This window comes from Epinephelus moara, chromosome 1 (assembly GCF_006386435.1).
Source record: "Epinephelus moara isolate mb chromosome 1, YSFRI_EMoa_1.0, whole genome shotgun sequence".
Lineage (NCBI taxonomy): Eukaryota > Metazoa > Chordata > Actinopteri > Perciformes > Serranidae > Epinephelus > Epinephelus moara.
This window is the reverse complement of record NC_065506.1, coordinates 26,074,300-26,096,140: the sequence shown is the minus strand read 5'-3', so window position 1 is coordinate 26,096,140 and position 21,841 is coordinate 26,074,300. Positions and strand designations below refer to the sequence as shown.

Below are 21,841 nucleotides of genomic sequence, written 5' to 3'. Positions count from 1 at the left end.
ACACATTTTAAAAACAAGACAACATAAACATATTCATCATCAGACCCTTTTTCATTATGGTTATGTGATGCTAGCTATTCCTTTACTTTCTCTGGTTGTATTAGGTCACTGGTTTGTGAATGTAGCACACACATGCATCCATGATAAGGCACGAGCTAAACTTTGATGGCAAGCGGGGGTAAAATGAATGGTTTAAGAACACTGCAATCGTGGCTCCAAACAGGAACTATTATGAAGAGAAGTGCAGATCAAGAGGAGAATATTTCAAGCAGCGCTGTTAAAACTGAAGTTGACAACAATCAACTGAGCCCAAGTGCTGTTGGCTTCTTAAGTAGTGCCAGTGAAATCTCCACAGCAACCTGATGAGGGTCTGGCCCAAGCTGTGTATGAGAGTTGTGTGGAAGAGATTAAGTGCCAATTCTAGTGCCATCCCTTTGTACAGCATGGCTGTGACTGACAACAGTCAACAATAAATAATCTGATGAGGAATAAACCTGCCTCAGGCGTGGCCTGTCCTGAATAGGGTAGGCCTGCGCTACTGTGTTTTAATATTGGTCATAGTGGCGGTACTTTGAGAAACCTAATACTTTCTAAGGTGGTACAAGGTAGAAAAAAGTTTGACAACCATTGTATTTGTTCAGGGGCAGCACGGTGGTGGTTAGCACTGTTGCGTCACAGCAAGAGGGTTCCTGGTTCAAGACCCTCAGAGGATAGATGGATGGATAGATGGATTTGTTCATTGTAGTCAATCAAGTAGTGGGACTATTAAGTGGAAATATTGCATTTCAATGCAACTTATGCATCAATGTGACTCAGCATTGCACTCCTAAAAAATATAAGATTCACGATGGCTAGTGAAAATAAATCGATGCAGCAGAACCGGAGATATTGTCTTTTTTATTTAATGCATTTTCTTCCTTGTCAAAACCTGACACACACTACATTACCTACAATGCAACTCAACAGTTTGTTCAGATATTCGAGTGTGTTATGCTGGTGGTTGTTAATGTGATAAGTTCACTTCTCTCTAACGCCACACTTTAAGATATTAACATTTTCAAACTTGAGCATTCAGCCCTACATGTAGCTGACGCTGACTCAAGTGACATCACTTGAGGACAATTATCCGCCTTCACACAGCTCCCTCTGGAGCCACAAGGGGCTTTGTACATCGTTTTTCACACGACACCTATAAAAAGACTCTGTGGGGGTTCCCCTTTCACAATTTCTCCATATATACACATATCATGATATAATTATTTCATATTGCCCACCTCCACAGTGATGGTTGAGGTCAGGGGTGGAGAAATAGGTCATTTTTTACAGCGGAAATTTGGCTTATCATAGCAGGAAAATCACAGGTGTTATTCATAACTCATGGCTCAACAACTGCTCCATTCTATTCAAGTGTCCCATTAAGCCATGACAGTGTGACAGTGAGCCAACATGCACAAAACACCGTTGTGTACCATTTGACTTGTCATTGCAGAAATAGCACAAGAGTAATTAATAATATCAATAATGACTTCATTCCATTTAGGTGAGCTCATCACAGGATGCATGCTGCCTCACTGTCATGCCTTATTGGGACACTTGATGGAACCAAGCCAGCGTTTATGAAATTTGTTTCACCTGAGGCCCTTCTGTGTGGAGTTTGCATGTTCTCAGGGTTTTCTGGCTTCCTCCAACAGTCTAAACACATGCAGGTTAAGTTAATTAATGACTCTTAATTGCCCATAGGTGTGAATGTGAGCGTGAATCGTTGTCTGTCTCCATGTGTGAGCACTGTGACAGTAAGGTGACCTGTCCAGGTTGCACCCCACCTCTCGTCCAATGACAGCTAGGATAGGCTCCGGCACATTCGTAACCCTGAAGAGGATAAGCGGTTACAGACAATGAATGAATGAATGTGCTTTTCCTGCTACAACAAATCAAAATGTCTGCTGTGATTAATTTAGTCAACAGAGGAAGGTCGACAAAATGATAAAACACCGGAATGTGAGTGAAGCATCTGAAGGGCATTCGTCAGTGGGTACCTCAGGTTAGACTGAAAGAATAAATGGAGTGTACAGTACAGCTGCAGGGAGGAGATTCTGAGGCGTGTGTGTGTTCCTCATGGGGGCCAAAGGTCAAAAACAGGTCTGGCTTGTTTTTGCTGAAACATTCATTAGCATAATATGTTGCTTGCCCACTGGGCACTGTGGTGGAGGAAGACCAAGCCACAACAGGATGTCCACTTAATGATGTGTCTTTAGAATCAACACCTGCTGTTGTATTGTGGCAGCTGATTCTGCAGAGGTGCTGGTTTCCCCCTCTTATGGGATGTTTTTTTCCCAAGTGGAAGAAGCCATTTCTATTAAATTTACTTAATATTTATACCTAAGTTTATAGAGCTTGGGTTCTCAAAGTTTTGGTGAATGCATGCCAATTTATGGAGTCAGCAAATGATTGCGTGCCGTACAGCGCAGTTGAAAGTTGTCCATCGAAAACTACTAACTTTAGTTACTATTCAACCAGTAGGTTTTTACAAGTCATTCCTAAAGACTGGATCTGTAAGCCTCTCACATTATCAGATAATCTGTGCTGAACATTATTACCGACCAAGGTCCCAGAACGGAATTGTTGGGAGAGGTGAATCTGGACTAAATCGGCCCAAAACTCCTGCAGTCTGAGGGGGACACAATTTGATGCAGTCCCTTAGTAGTGTATAACATGTAAGCTGTTAAAAGTGAAAGAACTGATATGCACTACAAATTATTAAAATGTAATATATGCATTTCATGTAATGTTCGAGGGCTACACAAAATGTTCATGAGGGTCGCCATTGGTCTGTAGAGTCACACTTTTAGCAGCAATGTTCCAGAGAGTGACTGTCATTATGTGGCATTGCGAGGGCATACATGCATGCATGTGTCATGAGGGTCATTGGGGTCACTGATATCCTGCAGTGCCCCTTTGTACATTCTCCCACTTGTGCTCACACACTCACACTTTTTTATATACTTGCACACTTATCCCCACTCCCTCCATTCACCCTGCTAACCCCCATTACCCCTCTGTGCTGACAGAGAGCTTTTCCATTCCAGGCCACAGCAAAGGCTCTCCTGCTGCCTCCCAATCGCTGACATGCTCAAAGAGCCCTCCCCTCCTCCTCACTCTTTTTCCCTGCACTCCCTCAGTCTCTCATTGCCTGTATTGCTCCCATCGCCCTATCTCTGTGTCATTCTGCAGCTCTCTCTGTCATCAAAATGAACTTTGAGTTAGTTTTCTGTGTGTTCTGGTGTCTGGTCGGGCTCTGTAAAGTTGCTGTCAGCTTCAATCTGATGACCCAAGCAGCGATGAGAAGTGAGAAAAAACACTCAACAATCCCTTAGAAACACAAGAGGGAACACTGGCCACCAGACACTAATACACTGGAGTCTCCAAAAGTTGTCAAATATCAGCAGCCAGCTGAGTTTTCATTAGCTCATAACTTCATGAGTACACAAGCGCAGTGGGCTTAGGAAGCTGTGGCGCGTGTGTGAACTTCTTCTGCTCCTGGACTGGATTCTTTAAGTGTTTTTAGAGATACTGTGTGGTAAAAGTCACTTTTGAACAATTGTTTATATGGTTTTATTTTTCACCAGGCCTGGAGAGGCAGGTTGCTCCCCTAAGCTGACTGACCGTCTAAATGCAAGCCGGTATTGATTGTCCTTCCTGCGGCCTTTCACACAGCCTTGCTGAGGACACATTAAATGTGTTATAAGCCATTAAGAGCTCCAGGCCTCAAATCTCACCTGTCTAACTTAAAATATATTGACATATTGTGCTCTGGCAAACTTTTTATTTTTTGACGTAGCCTCTGGGTGTGTACTGATGCCTGAGCAGCATGTGTGTGTGTGTGTGTATGTGTGTGCTTGTTTATGTGTCTGTGTCTATGCAATATACGCTCTCAGTACTGAGCTGAACACTGGGGAGCATGTGTCAGTGTATGGTTGTGTTGGGTACACGCAGAAACATTGAATCTGTGTGTGCTGGTGAGTGTGTGGTTTGTGTGTGTGTGTACAGGGAGAAGGCTCGTCCTCTCGCTGCCCCGGGGGCTCAGAGCCCATTTCCTGTTGTGCAGTGTGATAAGTTTCCCTGTCAGATCCTCCCAGCACCACTATATTTCTGATAAGCTCCACTGCTAGTTTTCCCGACCTCTGGCACTGAGATCAATTTGAGATTGATTCAGAATGCCCTGCTGGGCCGAGCTGGAAGATCAATTTGAGATGGATTGTTCACGCCAGGGGGCCAATGACACGCAGTGCAGTGCTCACTTGCTTTCTCTCCTTTGCTTTCTTCACCCCTCACTCTCCCCAACTGTTATTTCTTTCTCTCTCTGCATTTTTCTCTCCTATCTACTCCTCTCTCTTTCGGTTGTTTCACACTGTACTGTTGTTGCTCTGTATTACACCCTTTGTGTCTTTTGCATCAATCCTTACTCATGCCTCCTTTTCTCCCTCTCCCACCTGCTTCCCCCTCTTTTCTCTTCCCAGCCTCGAGTAGGCAGTAGGGATAGAGATGACTTCATTAGCAGAGGGACCAACCCCTGTAGACTGATAAGCCTGCAGGACAGGAGCGATAACTCATCTGGCTTGGTAATGCACACAGCCACAGAATATAGATACCAACACACACACACCAAAATGGCTGGAAAAATATTTTCATTTTCTCAGTTATGCGATCATGGTCATTCTTGCCACTGTGCACTAAGCCGGTGCCACCACTGCTGACTCATGACCTTGTGCCACAGAGCATCATGTCTACAGCCTCCATATCACTCTCTCTATATCCACCTGTCTCATATCCTCAGTCGCTCTCCGCTGTCTCAAAAGCTGTGGCGGCGGCCCTGAAACCGGCAGACGCACCCTCCTCCCTACTCTGCACGGAGTGACCTTTTCCCCAGCAGTACATCCACCTCTGACTGCACTGACCTTTACCTACAGTACAGTCCCCCATCATCTCTCCCAGGAATGGACTGCAGACAGCACATCGTCTGTGCATCCACGCAGAAAGAAAGCCGACAAGGAGCAGAAGGAAAAGCTGGACAGAAAAATGAAAATAGCAGCGACGCTGTAAAATTGATGCTGAAGTGGAAGGGGAGGGTACAGAGGGCTTTGATGCATAGTTAGTGGGCTGCTTTTTCGTCACAGCACCAGCAAAAGCTTGCTTTAGCTACATTTTGTTGCCAATGGCGGTCACTCACTTGCTCACTCAGGGATGGTGTGTGAGGATGCTGGGTTCGGCCTGCTTCAAATGAAGTAGTTCATACCAGGTGTCGTCCCAGCATGTTTAAAGGTGTAGTATCTTAAGTTCTATATGGTAATTGATTTCCTGGGTCTGGTATGATCAGTTAGGGGCCCAGGTCAAGACTTTATTATGGCCCAGGTCAAGGACTGATAAGCTAGGTTGAAAGGTTGGATTCCATCTAGATTGTCTCTCTGTCACCTGTCTCATTTTGTCCCAAAGTTCACAAAAACAACCAACCTATATAGGCAGGGTAGTTGGAGCTGTTATTCAGAGCAGTTCATATTGGCTTCGAACCCTCTCTCAGGCAATCCTAAGTGCTTGATTTGATGCTGTACTTCTTGTAATAAACCTTTCTATATACAAGCAAGACGGTGTCAGCGGAGTCTCCTTCATCACCTTCACATCATCGCTATTTAATAAACAACAAAGGCAAGTGTTTATAGCTGTTCAAAATGACCCCACAAGACACTGGTATGGTCACATACTAACAAGACAGTCTCTCCTTAAAGGCAATCGATTGCAGAACTGAAGTTGTTGTAAGAATAAAAAGAGAGCTCAAAGTAGACGTGAATAGGATTAAGTGGCATCTAGGAGAAGGATTGCAACCAGCTGAAACTTCTCCCATGCACCAAGCATGAACTCCCAGTTAGAATTGCTTCAGTGCTCATTGTTCAGGGTTTTCTTTCACCAGGAGATGAATTATCCAGAGGTCTCACTGTCAAATGGACACAGTGATCAAAACTGGTAAAAACACAGAATAAAGCAGTTTCATGATACTAATCAGTGCTTCTTTGACACAGTTCAGCCTCTCTGCGACGAGCACCTGCTAATGTGCGCTCACCTTTTTTCTGATCCAGATGTTCAGGAGGTTTTTACGAGGAGCAATCAAGATTTTTTCAATGCTGCTCATGGCAGAGGCATGAAGTACAGTGGCCAAGGTGAAAACTGAATGGCCCTTTCTCAAACCATTGTTTGGTTTATCCATTCTGAGCTACCACAGAAACACGGTGGTGCAACATGGTGGACTCAACATGTGGACAAAGACCCTCGTAGATATAAACGGCTCATCGAAAGTAACAAAAACACAATGATTCTTATTTTTTTAGATGATTATAGTCTAAAGAAAACATACTTATTATATTACATTCCATTTCTGCCAAATATATCCCCCTAAATCCTACACACTGGACCTTTGAGAGACCGGTACCTACTTTCTCACTGCCACACATCTGGTCAGTCGCTGTGTAAAGTGGACTTGATAATTGGATTGTCAGTTTCAGAAGGTTACCATGAATTGTCATGGTCCAACTAAATTCTAATATTAGAAACGTGTGTATGGCTAAATTTAAAGATTTAGAATAGAATAATGTTTATTCGGACATATGTATATATATATATATATATACATATATATATATATATATATATATATATATATATATATATATATATATTATGTGATACAACGCTAAAAAATCCTGCTGTATTGCACTGGGAGTGAGCCAGGGTCTTAAATATGCACCAGGCAACAGATTTAATGCTCATTCTACAGTCAGACACTGACCTACAGTAACTGGCTGCATAGTGTCTGACATGGCCAGAACACCAGAAAACAGTGACACACAGGTCAAGAACTCTCTCCACACTTCATTTAACCTCATTTCACTGAGGTGCAGGTGCTATTTGTGAGGAGAAACTAAATGGTGAGAAATTCCTCACTGTGAACTGGAGTGCTTTTCAATATACAACAAATGAACATCAGAAACCAAGGTCATGCTGCAGTAGGTGATTTTTTAGCCCCCTCATTTTCCTTTGGTAGTTGATTTTCTGAGTATATATCAAAAACTATCAAATTCATGCTGCACTGACTGGGCAAGTCACGAAACACCGGACAGATATTTGCGCTTAGGAAATGAATGGTAGCCTGCAGGATGGTTATAGTACCCTTTACACTGCCCCATTCATGAGCTCACACTAGACTCCTGCAAGGATCAGGAGCAACCTATTCACAGTTAATCATCATAACCTGACAACCACACTGGGAAAAGGGTAGAGGGCGGGACTAGATCCAGCACTGTATTTTACATATTTTTATTCATGTGTTTTTTCAGGCAACACCATGCTATTTCCTCCCATTAACAATACTTAAATATGAGTTGTTTTGTTAAATATGAGATGTTTATCACAGTCATTTTTCAAAAGAAATAATCAGGATGTTGTGTGTACAGATGTAAATGTGGGAAGGTGTCATAACATCTGGTGGTCAGTCGAGTTGTGACAATGAGAGTGATGTCACAGAAATATGTCCAGCAGAAAGACATCATCCATAAAAAAGGGGGAGCTTCGACATGGTTTTCTTAACTGCAGATTTCTCTATATTTGCCCTCTGCTTTTTCACTGCTTGTGGTGGTTTTCACAGATGTCAGCCAGCCAAGCCTCAGGCGAGATACACATATACAATCTGACAAAATAAGTGACAAGTCTTGCACGGGAACAAATGAGATGGAGGAAGACGTGACTAAAAATACACTCTGTTAAAAAAAAAGCTGCTTCCTGTAGCTTTACAGATCTGTTCCCAATCAGGGCTGGGTGATGTGGAGAAAATCAAAAATCACAATATTTTTCATCAAACACCTCAGCATTGATATTGTGAGGATATCGTAGGCTTTCAAAAAATAACGACACTTAATCATCAGTAATGTGGATATAATGACTAAGTGGGTAAAGGCAATAATAGAACAGCTAGAACAGTCAGAAAAATTCAGAAATTTATATCACTGTAACTTTGTAATGCAAAAGCAGGAAAAGACAACATACATGATATAACTATATACTATAAAATTATTATTATTATTATCTACTCTCATATCACAACATCAACACGATAGTAATACTATATATTACCCAGCCCTATTCCCAATGCCGTACCTGCCTCTAGAAAACCCTAAAATGTCCATTGTGTAGGATTTAGGGTTATCTTCTAGGAGAAATTGTATATAATAATCATGATTTTGTTTTCATTATTTTATAATCACCTAAAAATAAGAATTGTTGTGTTTTTTGTCACCTTATAACGAGCTGTTTATATCTAAATATGGAGTGGATCCTCTTCCACAGAGTCCGCCATGTTGTTCTTTAATAAATCAAATGCTGGCTCTAGATTTGGCCATAGTTCTCCCACACAGGAGTCAGCGACCTTAGGCACGTGTGCCACCATTGGTGCAGCTTAACCAGTGGTACACTAGCAATAAGTCTGCAAGAGAGTTTCTTTGCAAATATGGAAGTGTTAAACACCATTTTGAAACCATATGTGAGAAAATTTTAAATACTCATCAAACATGCTGGGTACCTGGGTATGGAAAGCAAGCACACATCCTCAAAATGTGAGCTGATACTAAAAATAATACTACTGAAGCAAGCTATCTCACTGCTCACTGCATTGCAAAATGTGTAAAGTCATACACTTATGGCGAACATATTCAGGAGACTATCCTCTGTAGCTCAGAGGTTTGGTTTAATGGGTTACCAAACAGAGACAAGATTAAGTTAGAGAGCAACACACAGCTGGTTTGAAAGAAGCCACGGTATTTAGCATCACACATGAAGAGAGCATAGATGTGAATAACATATCATGTTTGGCTGTGTGTCAGTCAACAAAAGGTGAAATGGATTGACACTGTATTGATAAGGCACACTGATTAACAAGGAAATTTAAAAATGGCACTTCATATCAAAATGGTTTCTGACCCCTGTCTTTCAAGCTTGGATGGACAAACCAAACACTGGTGCCACTAAATCCTACAGACCTTCAAAGGATAATTCAGGTCTATTGAAACCTTTGTCTTTATTTCCATAGTTTTTGTCATCAGTTATGATGACATCACATTTACCAAACTAATAGCTGAGATGGTGACATCAATATATGTCTGACAGGGCTGGAAACAAGTGGTCAAGCGACTGCTTAGCTAGATGTAAACCAAGCACAACTAAGGCAAGAATGGGAGGTCAAATTTGAAACAGGAAGTCAGTCTGTGAACTGCGATGGATGTTTAAGCCCCTTACAGTTTGCATTTTACCATTCACCTTTGTCTTCTCTTCCAAATAAGTTTGACTTATGTGTTTTTTGTTCTGTAATGATCATATGACTGTTCATTCCTCTTGCACCATAGTAACTATAGCAATTAAAGTGGCATGTACAGTGTAAGCGTAACCAATGAAATTGATGGCCAAAACCAAAACAGTAAGACCCAAATTGTAATAAACCAGAATTATATTTTCTGCTGCACTGGCCCACTCATGTAACCCATTCCCTGTCACCCTTGTACACATTTTTGTAAAATCTGATTCAGAGCCTTTAAGTTGCGACACGCTGTGCATCACACAAAACAGAGAGGACATCATCACCCACTGCTCCTGCCAACTGCAGACTTTATACCACCTCTCCTGCCCCGGTTAGTCTCTTTTAGCCTATATGACAGATGGGCCCGCTGCATCGCTTCCTAACTTAAACTCCGCTATGACCAGCCTTTTTGATAATTAGAACAGATGAGAGAATATTAAAAGAGTGAAGAGCGTGGCAAAAGCAGACAAAAATACCAGAGACCAGATGCTCAGTACACCCTGCCACTTGGTGTTCAGGCCAGTCCCCTCTTCGCTGAGATGCAAAATGGAGCAGATAATGAAATGAGTGCTGTAATGACCTGAACACAGGCTGGACATTTCTACAAAGGGAGGTACAACCACAGAGCCACAAACTGAAGATCAGTGCGGGAGGGCTGCAGAGAAACATCAGAGTCTTTGCAGTTTTATTGCTCTATCTCTTCTATAACAACAACAGGGTGGAGAGACAAAAAACTGCTTAACTACAGCAGCCTTTTGTCCATACAGCTCTTTAAGTCGTTAGATTATCGTACACATACACACACACACACACCTCTGGGGCCCTTCCTCTGGCACCTGAGCCTTCTTATACAGGCCACACAGTACAGTGAGCTTTTATAGTAGTGCACTGGAGCACACAGAGGCCACGGCTGCAGCGGCGGCAGCAGCATCTGGGTTGTGAAATGCCTGCCACTCTCTCAACCCCATGTCTCCCTCCACAGCTGGGGCTCACCCAGCTAGAGGGGACCTGCGACAGTCAGAAAAGCATGGACGATAAATGATGACAAAACCCTTGTGTTGTCGGGGTCGCTCTGGAGCAAATGGCCTGGGGGGAGACGTGTGAGAGTGGAAGTGGGAGGAGAGGAAGAGGAGAAAAAAGCTGCTACTATCATGAGACAAGAAATGACTTGGGCTACATTAAGGCATAAAATGAAACAGAAACTTTTATTGGGTTTAATTGTAGAGAGAAGGTAGAAAATGTAATTGTTGAGCTAAATAATCCAACTTTCTAGCAATAATAAAATGCTGGCAACGCGCACTGTGTTTCATGAGGAGATTACACTGCTTTAGCGTCTTAGACATGAGTTGGAAAGTTTGTTTGCAAAGTAATCTAGGCCACAGGCAGCAGTGTTTGTTGGCCAGCTCTGTGAGAACAGTGGGAGGAGGGAGAAGACGGGGCACGCTGCTGCCAGCAGCACGGAGCAGGATTATTGGAGTCTGGACAGAGAAATTTTTGGTGGCTGTCTCGTGGTGATTTACATTTGTGGCTATAGCTGTATTGTAGTTTCTGTTTCTGGGAAATGATCGCGTAGATTGGCTTGTCTTATGATTTATTTCTCTCTTCCCTAGGACTCAAATTTATATAGAGTTGTGCAGGGAAAGGGATAAACACATTTAGATGCTGCCATCCAATGAACATGAAAGCAAAACCATTTTAATCACTTTTTATGTTTGTAGTTTCACATCATCATGTGCATATGAATGTTTTCAGCCATGCTATCAGCGTGGCTCTAGGGATGGCAGTGTTGGTGCCAGCTAATTTTGGTCCACATTTAAATATCTCAACAACTATTGGATGGATTGTTATGACATTTGATACACAGACATTCATGTTGCCCAGCAGATGAACTCTACTGACTCTGGTGATCCTCTGACTTTTCCTCTTGTGCCTCCATGATGTTGTAATTTGTGTTTTTTACTGAAGCTGGCACTGTCACCAATTCAAAACTTGCCTCTGGAACAGGCTGATCACTCGTCCTCCAATATTGCTGCTTGCAACTTCACACTCAACATGCGCCTTCTTGGGTCCTAAATCAAAAGCCGTCAGTCTGGAAGTTACATTGCCGATGCTTGAAATGGTTGAGTTTGCTACAGTGTAACACCTCGCGCTCTCGTCATCTGTTCTTGAACGTACTGTAGCGAGCAATGCAGAGCGAGCTGTACCCAGCATGCTGTGTGGCAGTGTTACAGTTAATAGGGGACCCCTTTCAAAACACAGTGTGTCCATATATTATTGATAGCTCTCACGCTGATCGCACTCAGCGCTGCACTTCCTTGGGTCCTCAACAAAACACCCCACTGAGTGTGATGTCGATTGGATGAATGGTTGTCGAGAAAATCAGACAGACAGGCAGGGACTCCTTACAATTTAATTAGATGTTTCATTCACATTGCTCTCAGTATGATTGGTGATAATTTTGGTCTTTTCATTTAACTGGGTGGTCTGTGCAGTAGAAAAATGCTACTTTTGAAATTGGTGCTCTACGGCCAGAGAAAACAGAGTAAAAGAGGTAGAAAACCTACAACTACCAGAATGCACTACACCACACTGGACCAGTAAACATGTGGGTAGGTGAGGCAATGCGAGTTGTGTGTTTTGACACAGGAAACAATATGGAGGCCTGCTGGTAACAAAAGATCTCGAATTACAGTTAAACAGTACACTAAAATATGTTTCTGAAAATCTGAAAACATTTTAGATAAGAAATAGGTCATCTTGGTTCATCTTTGATCAGCACTTAGTTTTACTGTTTGATCTCAGTTTTTTCGGCCTCCATTTTTACTATTGAGTTAAAGTAAGTGGTGGCCACTGTGTTCAAAAATTCTTCAATTACAGCTAAACAGCACACTGAAATATGTTTCTGAAAACATTTTACGCATGAATTAGGTGATGCGGTAACAGAATCTTGGTTAATATTTGATTAGCACTGCTTAGTTTTACTGTTTGATCTGAGGACAGAGAGAGGGACATCTCTATCTCTCAATTTGCCTCTATATGAAAAGTACAACCTGTTTTTCAAGCAACAGCCCCAGAACCAGTGAACCTGGGCAGATTTGTGCAGGGTGATGAGCAGGGAGATCTGGGAGCTGGTAGGTGTACTGTAATTAATTTACACACACTACTCATGTATGATACAAAGCTTGTTGAAAATCAACTAAGTATCCCTTAAATGATGTTCCCATTAGTCTCAGCTGTGATAATTTTCTGTGCTAATTAGCAAATATAGTCACACGCTAGACAAAGATGGTGATCATGAGCAGCATTATACCTGCTTTACATCAGCACAAGCATTGTCATTGTGAGCATGTTAGCATGCTGATGTTCGCACTTTGCTCAAAGCCCTGCTGTGTCTAAGTACGGCTTCACAGAGCTGCGAACACGCCTGTAGACTTTTAATCTTGCTCTGTTCTGTGAGTGTACAGGCTGGACGGGTTCTCAGCTTGGTTTAGTTCACTGAATGTGCCCATAAACCCGAAATGGTCACAGAGAGCCGACTTTAAGTCCATGTAATCTCAGGCTATATCAGGACTGCTACCTCAGGTGTTTTCCATTTGTGGTTAGTCATTGCGTGTGTGTGTGTGTGTTGTATGACTAACCTCATTAATGCACGGCCGCACGCTGTTGAATAACTACATGGTGGAATAGGCAAATAACGTTTGGGGGGGTTTAAGGTTTAGGCAGAGGTGGTCATAGGGAGTGGAGGAGGGAGCACAGCCAGAGCTGGATTAACTGTTTTGAAGGACACGCTGGGGACATAATATATAAAGCCCCATACTGCAATATTCACACATTACCCTACATAGTATGCCGTGATGAAACCAACACAGGCAGTAAATGGAGCTGCCAGGAGTGAGAAAAATATCAGTATTTATAGAGGAGCTGGAAACATATGTGGAGTCCCAGTTATGCAGGATGATAATGAGATTTGCTGATTTGGCTCGGCATCAGTATTATTACATCTGTTAATATTCATTTCCAGTTCTCATTTGTATTCCACTAGTATTTCAGTATTATTTATTTCAGTATTATTTATTATGTCAACCCCAGTTGCTTTAATGTGAGTATCTCACTATCTCCATTGTCAGCAAAAAGGCTCGTGTGCCTGTGTTGGCGCAGTGATACACAGCAACGTCCTTATTCCACATCTATGGAATTAGGAATATTGAATTTTTTTCTTTTCTGATAATGTGATGTCTTCTAAGGGCCTTGCTTATAGATTCCATGTCCATCGCTCTGCTGCAAGAAGCATGATATATGGTCGTCCAGAGGGCATGTACTATAGGAGAGTCAGTAGGTTGAGAACTCAAACTTCACACAGAGTACCTTCTGTGGTTTATGCTCATTAGAAGAGCTCGAGCCTACAGAGCTGCAGTCAGAGTAAGAGATGCAGTTCAAGGAGAGTGTTGGAGGTAAGAGTAATGAAGGCATGAATGAATTTAAACAAGCTCTCACACCGTCCTCTCTCCCACTGCCCTTCCATTCCCCTCGCCAGCTATCTAAGCATGCCGTTAGTGTTAGTACAGCTCCGCAGCGCTGTATTGAACTGCCAGCAATAAACAGTAATCAGCTCCACTCATATGTGTGCACTACATCAACAGAGAGATTAAAACATTGACGGATGGAGACAGCACCTCTGGCTAAAATCAATAGCAGCTTACATACACAGCTGGTATGAAGCTAATAACGAATAATGTTGCATTGATTGCAATGCCGAGGTGCACCCATTGAGTTACAGAGAAAGGGTTGCGGCAAAGAATAGAGCGCACGGAGGGGGTGGAGGTGTGGGGGGGTCGTACTCACCCATAAGTGGTGTTGCTGGCCCTCTTACTTGCTGCCCTGGAGCGGCTGGACTTCAACTCTCCACTCATGCTCATGTCTGCATGGAAAAGCAACCAATTAACTTTGTGCTGATACAGTAAAGAGCATCATAACAAAACACAGCAGGGGTACAAAGCACACGGAAGAACGTTCAGATGATAAACTAACCTGAAACCTCTCTGGATTGGCTGGTTGTGTTTATCCTGCACCCAGAATTACTCTTTATTTGAGCATAACAAACCTAAACTGCTGTAGTTGCTGTCATGATTTGACATGATAATGACTGAAGGGCTGGCTAAGACTGACAGTGACTGTTTTCCATGTGCATCTATCATCTATCAATCTCCGTTGATTGCTTCTGCCACTCCGAGCCAGCTGTTCGCCTCCATTTTTGTCTCCTGTCTGCAAGCAAACATCAGAAACCTGGTGCAGCTTTAGACTTGTCTCAAAAGCCAAACCCCATCTCTCTCTCCCTGTGTGCTCGTGCGTCTCTCCTGCAAACACCCCTGTACACATGTACCAATGGGCCATTTAACCACGAGCCATCTTGATTACAGGATACGCCAACAGCTCACTGCTCACGTTGGTCGTGGCTCAGCAGTGATTTACCAAAGGTGAGTGTAAAAGAGAGGAAAAAAGTGAAGGAGTAAAAAGGGGAGGAGAGGAGAGGGGGCCGGTCTGACATGGACAGATGGGTGGTGAATGGAGTGTGACTGGGCCAGCTGCACATACACTCACACAGCGTGACTGTCAAATGGCTGGAAGCTACAATTAATTAAGTATGGGGTTTGAATGTGTGAAAAGAAATTTAGACACGTGTATGCGCCTTACCTCCCACAGCAGTGATAATTTCCTGACAGTTTTAGTCAAACAGTGACCTGCTGGCTATAGCTTCTCTGCAGCCAACTCTGCTGGTTAGGAACTGGCCCCTGCTGCTGACACCTTAACTATTATTCGCCTGAGCTGTGCCTGTATGCACAACCAGAAAACCACTACTGTGTGATAGATATGAGGAATATAGAGAAATTAAATATAAAAGAGGGCTAGGCAATACATTGATTGATTGATTTCTTTATTTTGTGTCATGCACACAATCATGTGCCCAACCCTCAAGGGTTTACAAGACGCCATCACAGTATCATTGCAGTGGTCAGAGGCAGTGGTTCCCAACTGGTGGGTCCTGGTCCAAAAGTGGGTCCCGGGTCCATTCTGAATGGACCGCAAGTGATTCATGAGTGTGTCAAGTTTGTAAAAAAAAAAACTTTATTTGAAGTATAGTGAATTTCCGGGACAGAGCTTTTACTTTGAAGTGCCATTCTCTGCTGTAGAGTGAGTGACTAATGGACAGCTACATAAAGAGACAGCAAACTAGCTCAATGACATGGCCAAACGCAAGTACTGTATGATGCTGAATATGTTAAACTGTGTGGACCTTGAACAAATGACTAAGAAGGAATCTGGACCCAATGGCTGGACCAGTTGGGAATAACTGATCTTAAGTACATGTTATCTTACTGCTCAGTCCCCAAAAGAAATACTCTGCTTTCTCTCACAGGCCCGGCAATCAAATTCAGCCACAAAAAAAGTTCCACTTTTATAGCCTAACGCTAATTTTACATGGTCATCCTATCAAAAGAAAACAAAATAAATGGAGGTCATTTTACTTAAAAGTACATCCCTTATGTCTTCATATGCAGGACAGTAAAACAAAAAATGAGCCTCATTCTTAATTTCACCTTTATTGCACAACAAACAAAGTCTGTCCTCCTCTGGGGTCACATTAAATCTTCCGGTCTCTAAGGCTAATGGTAATGGTAATGTTCCTGTTCCTTTGTCTTTTATTTGAATTATACTTCACATAAGGCTCTACGCTGCAGCTAATCTTTATGAGACATTAAGTTCATAATTTTGGGTTACACCATATATTAACAGACCATTTTTTTCTCTATACATAAGAAATCTTTTGCTCCTAATCTCCCCGATATCACAGGCTAACCTGTTCTGGGGTGTAAATGACAAGTTCTTCAATTAAAATAAGAATCTCAACTCATTGGCCCAGGGATGACCGTGGGAGATGTCCCAATTAAATGGCTTTTTAGTAAGTCTCTGATCTGACATCTTCACAAGTCTATTCCAAAGCCAATGCATTTGAAGTTTATGTCTGATGTCTGGAGGTTCCCATCCCGTATCTAAACTAATGGCCAAAACTGGAGTCAATTTATGCACTCCCAAAAAGGATCTAATTGATGCACAGTGTTACAACTTAATTAGTGTCAAGGTTAGTGTATTAATGTTATATTGATATCATGATATGAGACTAAATATTGTCTTAAATTTTGGATATTGTAATATCAAAAGTGTTGTCTTTTCCTGGTTTAAAAGGCTGCATTACAGTAAAGTGACGTAATTCTCTGGACTTATCAAATCATTCTAGCTGTTCTATTATTTGTCTTTACCCATTTGATCTTTATACCTACATTACTGATCATGATTCATCAGAAATGTAAATACTTTGTGAAAGTACCAACGGTCAACCCTACAGTATCGTTGCAGGATCAACATTGCGGTATCAGGAAATAAGATTTTCTCCATATCGCCCAGCCTTAATATAAAGAGATATTTTAGATATCTCTAAAACACAATATTTGTGTGTAGAAAATGCTGGCATTATAAAAGATATGTTAGAAATATGCTAAATATAGCTTTTGGAATGTCATACCCAAACGAGTAGAGGCATTCATTGTTAATTTCACTCATTTAAAACAGTCATTTCAACTATTTCAGAAGTTGTTATTCAGCCTCTAAAGCCAGAAAATGAAACAGATATAAGGGCATATCATATTATTATACATATTACTTTAAAGTCACTTTGATAACTAGTTTCATATATTGTTGCCCACCTCTACTGGATAGGCTGTACCGTTTGTGCACCAGCGTAATATTTTATTGTGACAGTAACTGCACCCTCCATGACTAAAAGATATCTTTAAAAATATACTTGACAGTTCCTCATCCACACAGACTGGGACAGGGGTGATTGTGTGGCAGGAGAAAACTGAGTTTTATAATGTGTTTGCTGAGCGACATGACGACCGTATGATTGACTGCATGAAGAAGCCATTACACAGGAAGAGGGGAGGATGCTGCTGAGCACAGTTGTCTCGCTCTACGGGAGCAAAACCTCAGGAGGTAATCAGACTGTTATTTGGTAAACAAAATCCTATGTGCTACAATTAACTTCTCCAGTGCAGACTCCACATACACACATGCACACACACACCTAAACGGAAATACATACTCATATATTTATATTAAAAGTACTGATTACAGCTTTTATATTGAGAATTGCAATTTTTATGGAAGTTTGCTCGACTACTTAAACACAGAGGCCTGTATAAATATCACTTAAGGCAGTGATGATCTATATTGTGCTCAGTAATTGTGTTGACTGTGGTGATGATGAATGTGATGATAATAGCGATTGATCGTTGTTGTTGCTGTGATGCAATTATACATTTTTCCCTGAACATTATCTGTAACAGTAACACTTCACTTTAACCCACCTGTTTTAGCATTCATAAGCACTACATACACAATCATAAATAATTTAGAACACAATATAATGTAGCTGTATGCAAATATGAGGACATTTTAAGTGCTTATTAATGTGCAGTATTTGACTTCCTCCATGAGGACGTGGGCTGTTTTATCATATTACAACAGTGTCATTAATTTACACACCAGCTTCTACTTACAGTATGGGTGCCCACAGGAAGAGCTAAAGTCACTGACAAATACATAAATGCATGTTAACTTTTAAATTATAGTGTTGTAAACTATGTGTCAAATGCTTCAGTGCTGTCTGTAAAATATTAAATATGGGGGTGTTAAATTAAAGTGTTACCAATATCTGATCTTTTGTTTCTCATCTGTGCTTTTTAAAATGTATTCCTTTAATTTAATTTAATTTAATTTAATTTAATTTAATTCTAATGTTTCTTTTTTAATGTTTTGGTTGGGTGAAAAGTTTTGACTCTAACTCTACTTTTATGTGCAAATGACAGCACTAGTATAGCATATGGAAAACTGATTCTTGCATCAAAGACAAGTACTGTACATTATATTGCAAATCACAAAACTGTACGTATGGTGATATTATCATTATCATGGGTGGCATCGTGGCATAATAACATTCTGTAGGGTGCCATTATTCTCACTACAGATCAGCTGAATCAGAGACGAGCCCAAAAGACTCCAGTCTAAGTAGATCATACAGGAATCAGACAGTATATATAATAGACACTGTGCTTGTGAAAGAGGAGCAAAGGGCACCAGAGGACACATCAAGGTCACACATGATCAGCTGTAATGAGTTAGAAAGCCTCCACCTCTGCCACGGTCTGCGGTCTGTCACTGCGCTTTGTATCAGCAGATGTCAGGCTGAGTGCCACACTGTCGCTTCATAGTGAGCCAAAGTGGGAGCCCGCTTAATCACACAACCTGGGAACATAATAACACAGTAACAACGTGGAGAAGCTTCTCTTATTCTGAATTATTCTTAATCTCCAGAGGAGGCGGGGGACCGGACGGCCTTTAAAGACCTCAGTCAGTCTGTCAGCAACCTGAAGTGTCCTCTCTACCAGCTCCCGGAAAACTGCTCTTTCTGAACATGTGCTTTCACCTCCCTTTATACACTCTATCAGGTTAAATTAAGTATTTTATTAATCTGTTTTTGACATCGTTATTTAATATAAGGCTTCTTGTGATTCGTGTATGCAATCAACTCAAGAAAGAAACATCGAGACAGTCAGGGACACTGCTAAAACACATAAATTGTGGGACTTAGTGCACAGCATGTTCACAGGGTTTTTTGGTAAGCAACTTCATCCTCTTGTGCAAACACACCATTGCTATCGTTTTCCCCAGAATATTACTCTTGTATAGAAAAAAGGCACCCTAATTTGCCTTGAAACACACACACACACACACACACACACACACACACACACACACACATCAAGACAATAGTTAACATGTGGTAATGGGCATAGGAAAATATAATTTACCACCGTATGTTCTGTTAATCTGAGCACTTTGAAGTCACTGGTGTGTCGGAGATGGGATAATACCACGATCAGATAAAAGCATCACTCGATTTTCTGACTTCTACCATCGTTTTCTTTCCTCTTGATTCTTCAATTTTTCATGCAATGGGTTGAAACACATTTTTTTTTTTTTTTTTAAATATATTCTTCACCTCAAAATCACACAGCTGATTTCGGAGCGGAACACAAAAGCACAAGCTGATGATTGACACAAATATTTTCAGTGGTATTTCAATTTAAGAAAAAAATATATTTTGTTATCCTGCTGCTCGTACGTCTTCTTTTCTCAAACATTTCACCCAAAAAAGACAAAGAAAACAAAACAATTATGACTGAATGTCTTGGCAACAATAATTGAAACTATGGCAACTGAGAGTGCAAAATTGATTTCTCTTTAACTGGCTTTGGCAGATTTAAGAAACTATTTCATACCTTGGTGAAAACTGAAGTAAGATACTTATTTTCTTTCTTTTTTTGTAGTGAACATTTTCCTTAATTACTGCCACTTCTTTCAATCTAGGCAATGACGCTGCTAAAACTTTATAACTTTTTGATAATCTTATCTCAGAACAAAGCTGTCCAGATAAAACTCTAGTTGCGATAAAGAAGCAGAAAGAGGCGTAAGTACAAAATAAATTTCTCCACCTGGGTTTGTTCCATTCTTCAGATATGACAATGGTTGTTCCACTCATATTTCGCCTTAAACTTCCAATTAATTACATAATTAATTTTGTAGATTATGTGCTCTGTTGTCTTACTCTCTATTTGCATCCTTGCATATTTAAACCATTTAATAGATCAGAAAAGAGCCTAGTTTCACTTGAATACGCACACAGCATTTTTAGCCCTCACTTGCCTCAAAGTTTATTAATCAGGCCACAGTCTGGCACCCCACATAGGAAGAGACGGTAGTTTGTCAAACGTGGATGTAAAAGCGCAGCGTGCACGCTTCTTGCTGCCAGGCTCCGCACTCTGTCATAGTGCATCCTCTCCATTTTTCTGTCTGCAAATGACCTCAGGTCATACTTAGAGCCAAGTGGCAACCATCAAGCTTTAGTTTCCACTCTCTGGGCTAACTGCAGAGTAATCACAGGCGTCACTGTCAACATTAAACATGGATTATAACCTTAACAGAGGAATAAAACGAAGCAGACAGGAAAGGTGGGAAAGGTTGATGTGAACAGACGGCATGTTGAGAGAGATGCCGATGTGAGTCAGAGAGAAAACTGATCTCTATACACAACAGTGGTGAAACATGAGGTGAGCGAAAGCTCAGTGACTGTACGTGATCTGAGTCATAGACCCTGAAAAGATCTCACATCATGGCATACCACAAACAGACAACTTGAGATGAGTTTCACTTTCACTTTCTCAGCCTGTGCTGAACTCTGCTGAAGACTTTCCCAACAGACACTGCGAGAAGAGAGCTTCGAGTTGTAAGGAGATGCAGCAGCTCAAATTAGGACGTGTCCACTAAAGAGATGCACGTTTCATTCAACAGCTGAAAAAAGAAAGAATGCTTCAGTCCATCACCAGACATAATTAAGCCTTCGGATGTTTCTGTTTCACAAACCTTTGCGCTCAGAGAGCAGGTCCTGACCTTGCCAGTGTGGAAGACAGATTGATTTGATCATACACACCTTCACAGTGTCTGGTGAAGTTGTCAGAAACACCTCGTAATGCATCACAGTGTTAACACCATAACCTAAAACATCCCGGCACCAACCATCAAAACCTCAAACTGATTGAACCAAGGTGTAGTTGCGGAGAGAGACAGGAAAAAAACGTTCAGAGGCAAAAGTGAGAAGGATCGTGGGATCCAGATGAGCAAACACAGGCTCAGTCTATGAACAGAAAGGCTTGAGGGAAAGATGGGAGGGGAGGGCAAAACATGAGGCACAGTGGAAAAAAATTGTCTGTCAGAAACACAGTGCTGCATGCAAACACCCACTGACACATGCATAAACACACCAACACACAGGGATAAACCCCTGTATACTCACATCTTGGGCTGAACAGGGTCATATCAGGAATGCAAAACAACCAGGAGAGGATTTCTTTTCGTCTCTCTTGCAACTCTCTCTTTTTACGTCCTCACTCTTGCTGTGTGTGTGTGAATGTGTGTGTGCCTGTGTGTGTGTGTGTTCAGGCTGCCGTTTGGCTAACTGCTGTGATACTACTGAGTCAGTGACAAACCAGCTAGAGAAGCACCAATGGGATGTACCAAATGTTTTCCTTTGGCAGGGGTGGATAGGGGTGCACTGGGCTGTTCCATTAGCAGGAGAACTGGCAGGAGGATTGGATGAGTGTGCAGCTGGTTTCCCCTCAGCAACAGGAGCTTGGCTGGAGCTCAGGGCTTACAGATCCCAGCCAGGCGAAGAGGAAGCTGACGGAGTGTGTGTGTGTGTGTGTGTGTGTGTGTGTGTGCATGTGTGTTAATACACATGTCAAAGAGCAGCAACCCGAGAACACTGCTGTGCACTTC

The 21,841-nt window shown here is 41.7% G+C and overlaps 1 protein-coding gene across 1 annotated transcript in view; it reads right to left on the bottom strand.

The window, feature by feature from the left end:
* Positions 1-21,531, bottom strand: part of si:dkey-234i14.2 (heterogeneous nuclear ribonucleoprotein C) — a 50,460-nt gene extending 28,929 nt beyond the window's left edge. The window contains exons 1-2 of the mRNA XM_050048389.1: positions 21,360-21,531; positions 14,234-14,309 (exon numbers count right to left, since the gene is read on the bottom strand). Of these exons, the coding sequence (XP_049904346.1) occupies positions 14,234-14,309; positions 21,360-21,381 (98 nt within the window). The 5' untranslated portion in view covers positions 21,382-21,531. The remainder of the gene's footprint in view (positions 1-14,233; positions 14,310-21,359) is intronic.
* Between the last annotated feature and the right edge of the window lie 310 nt (positions 21,532-21,841).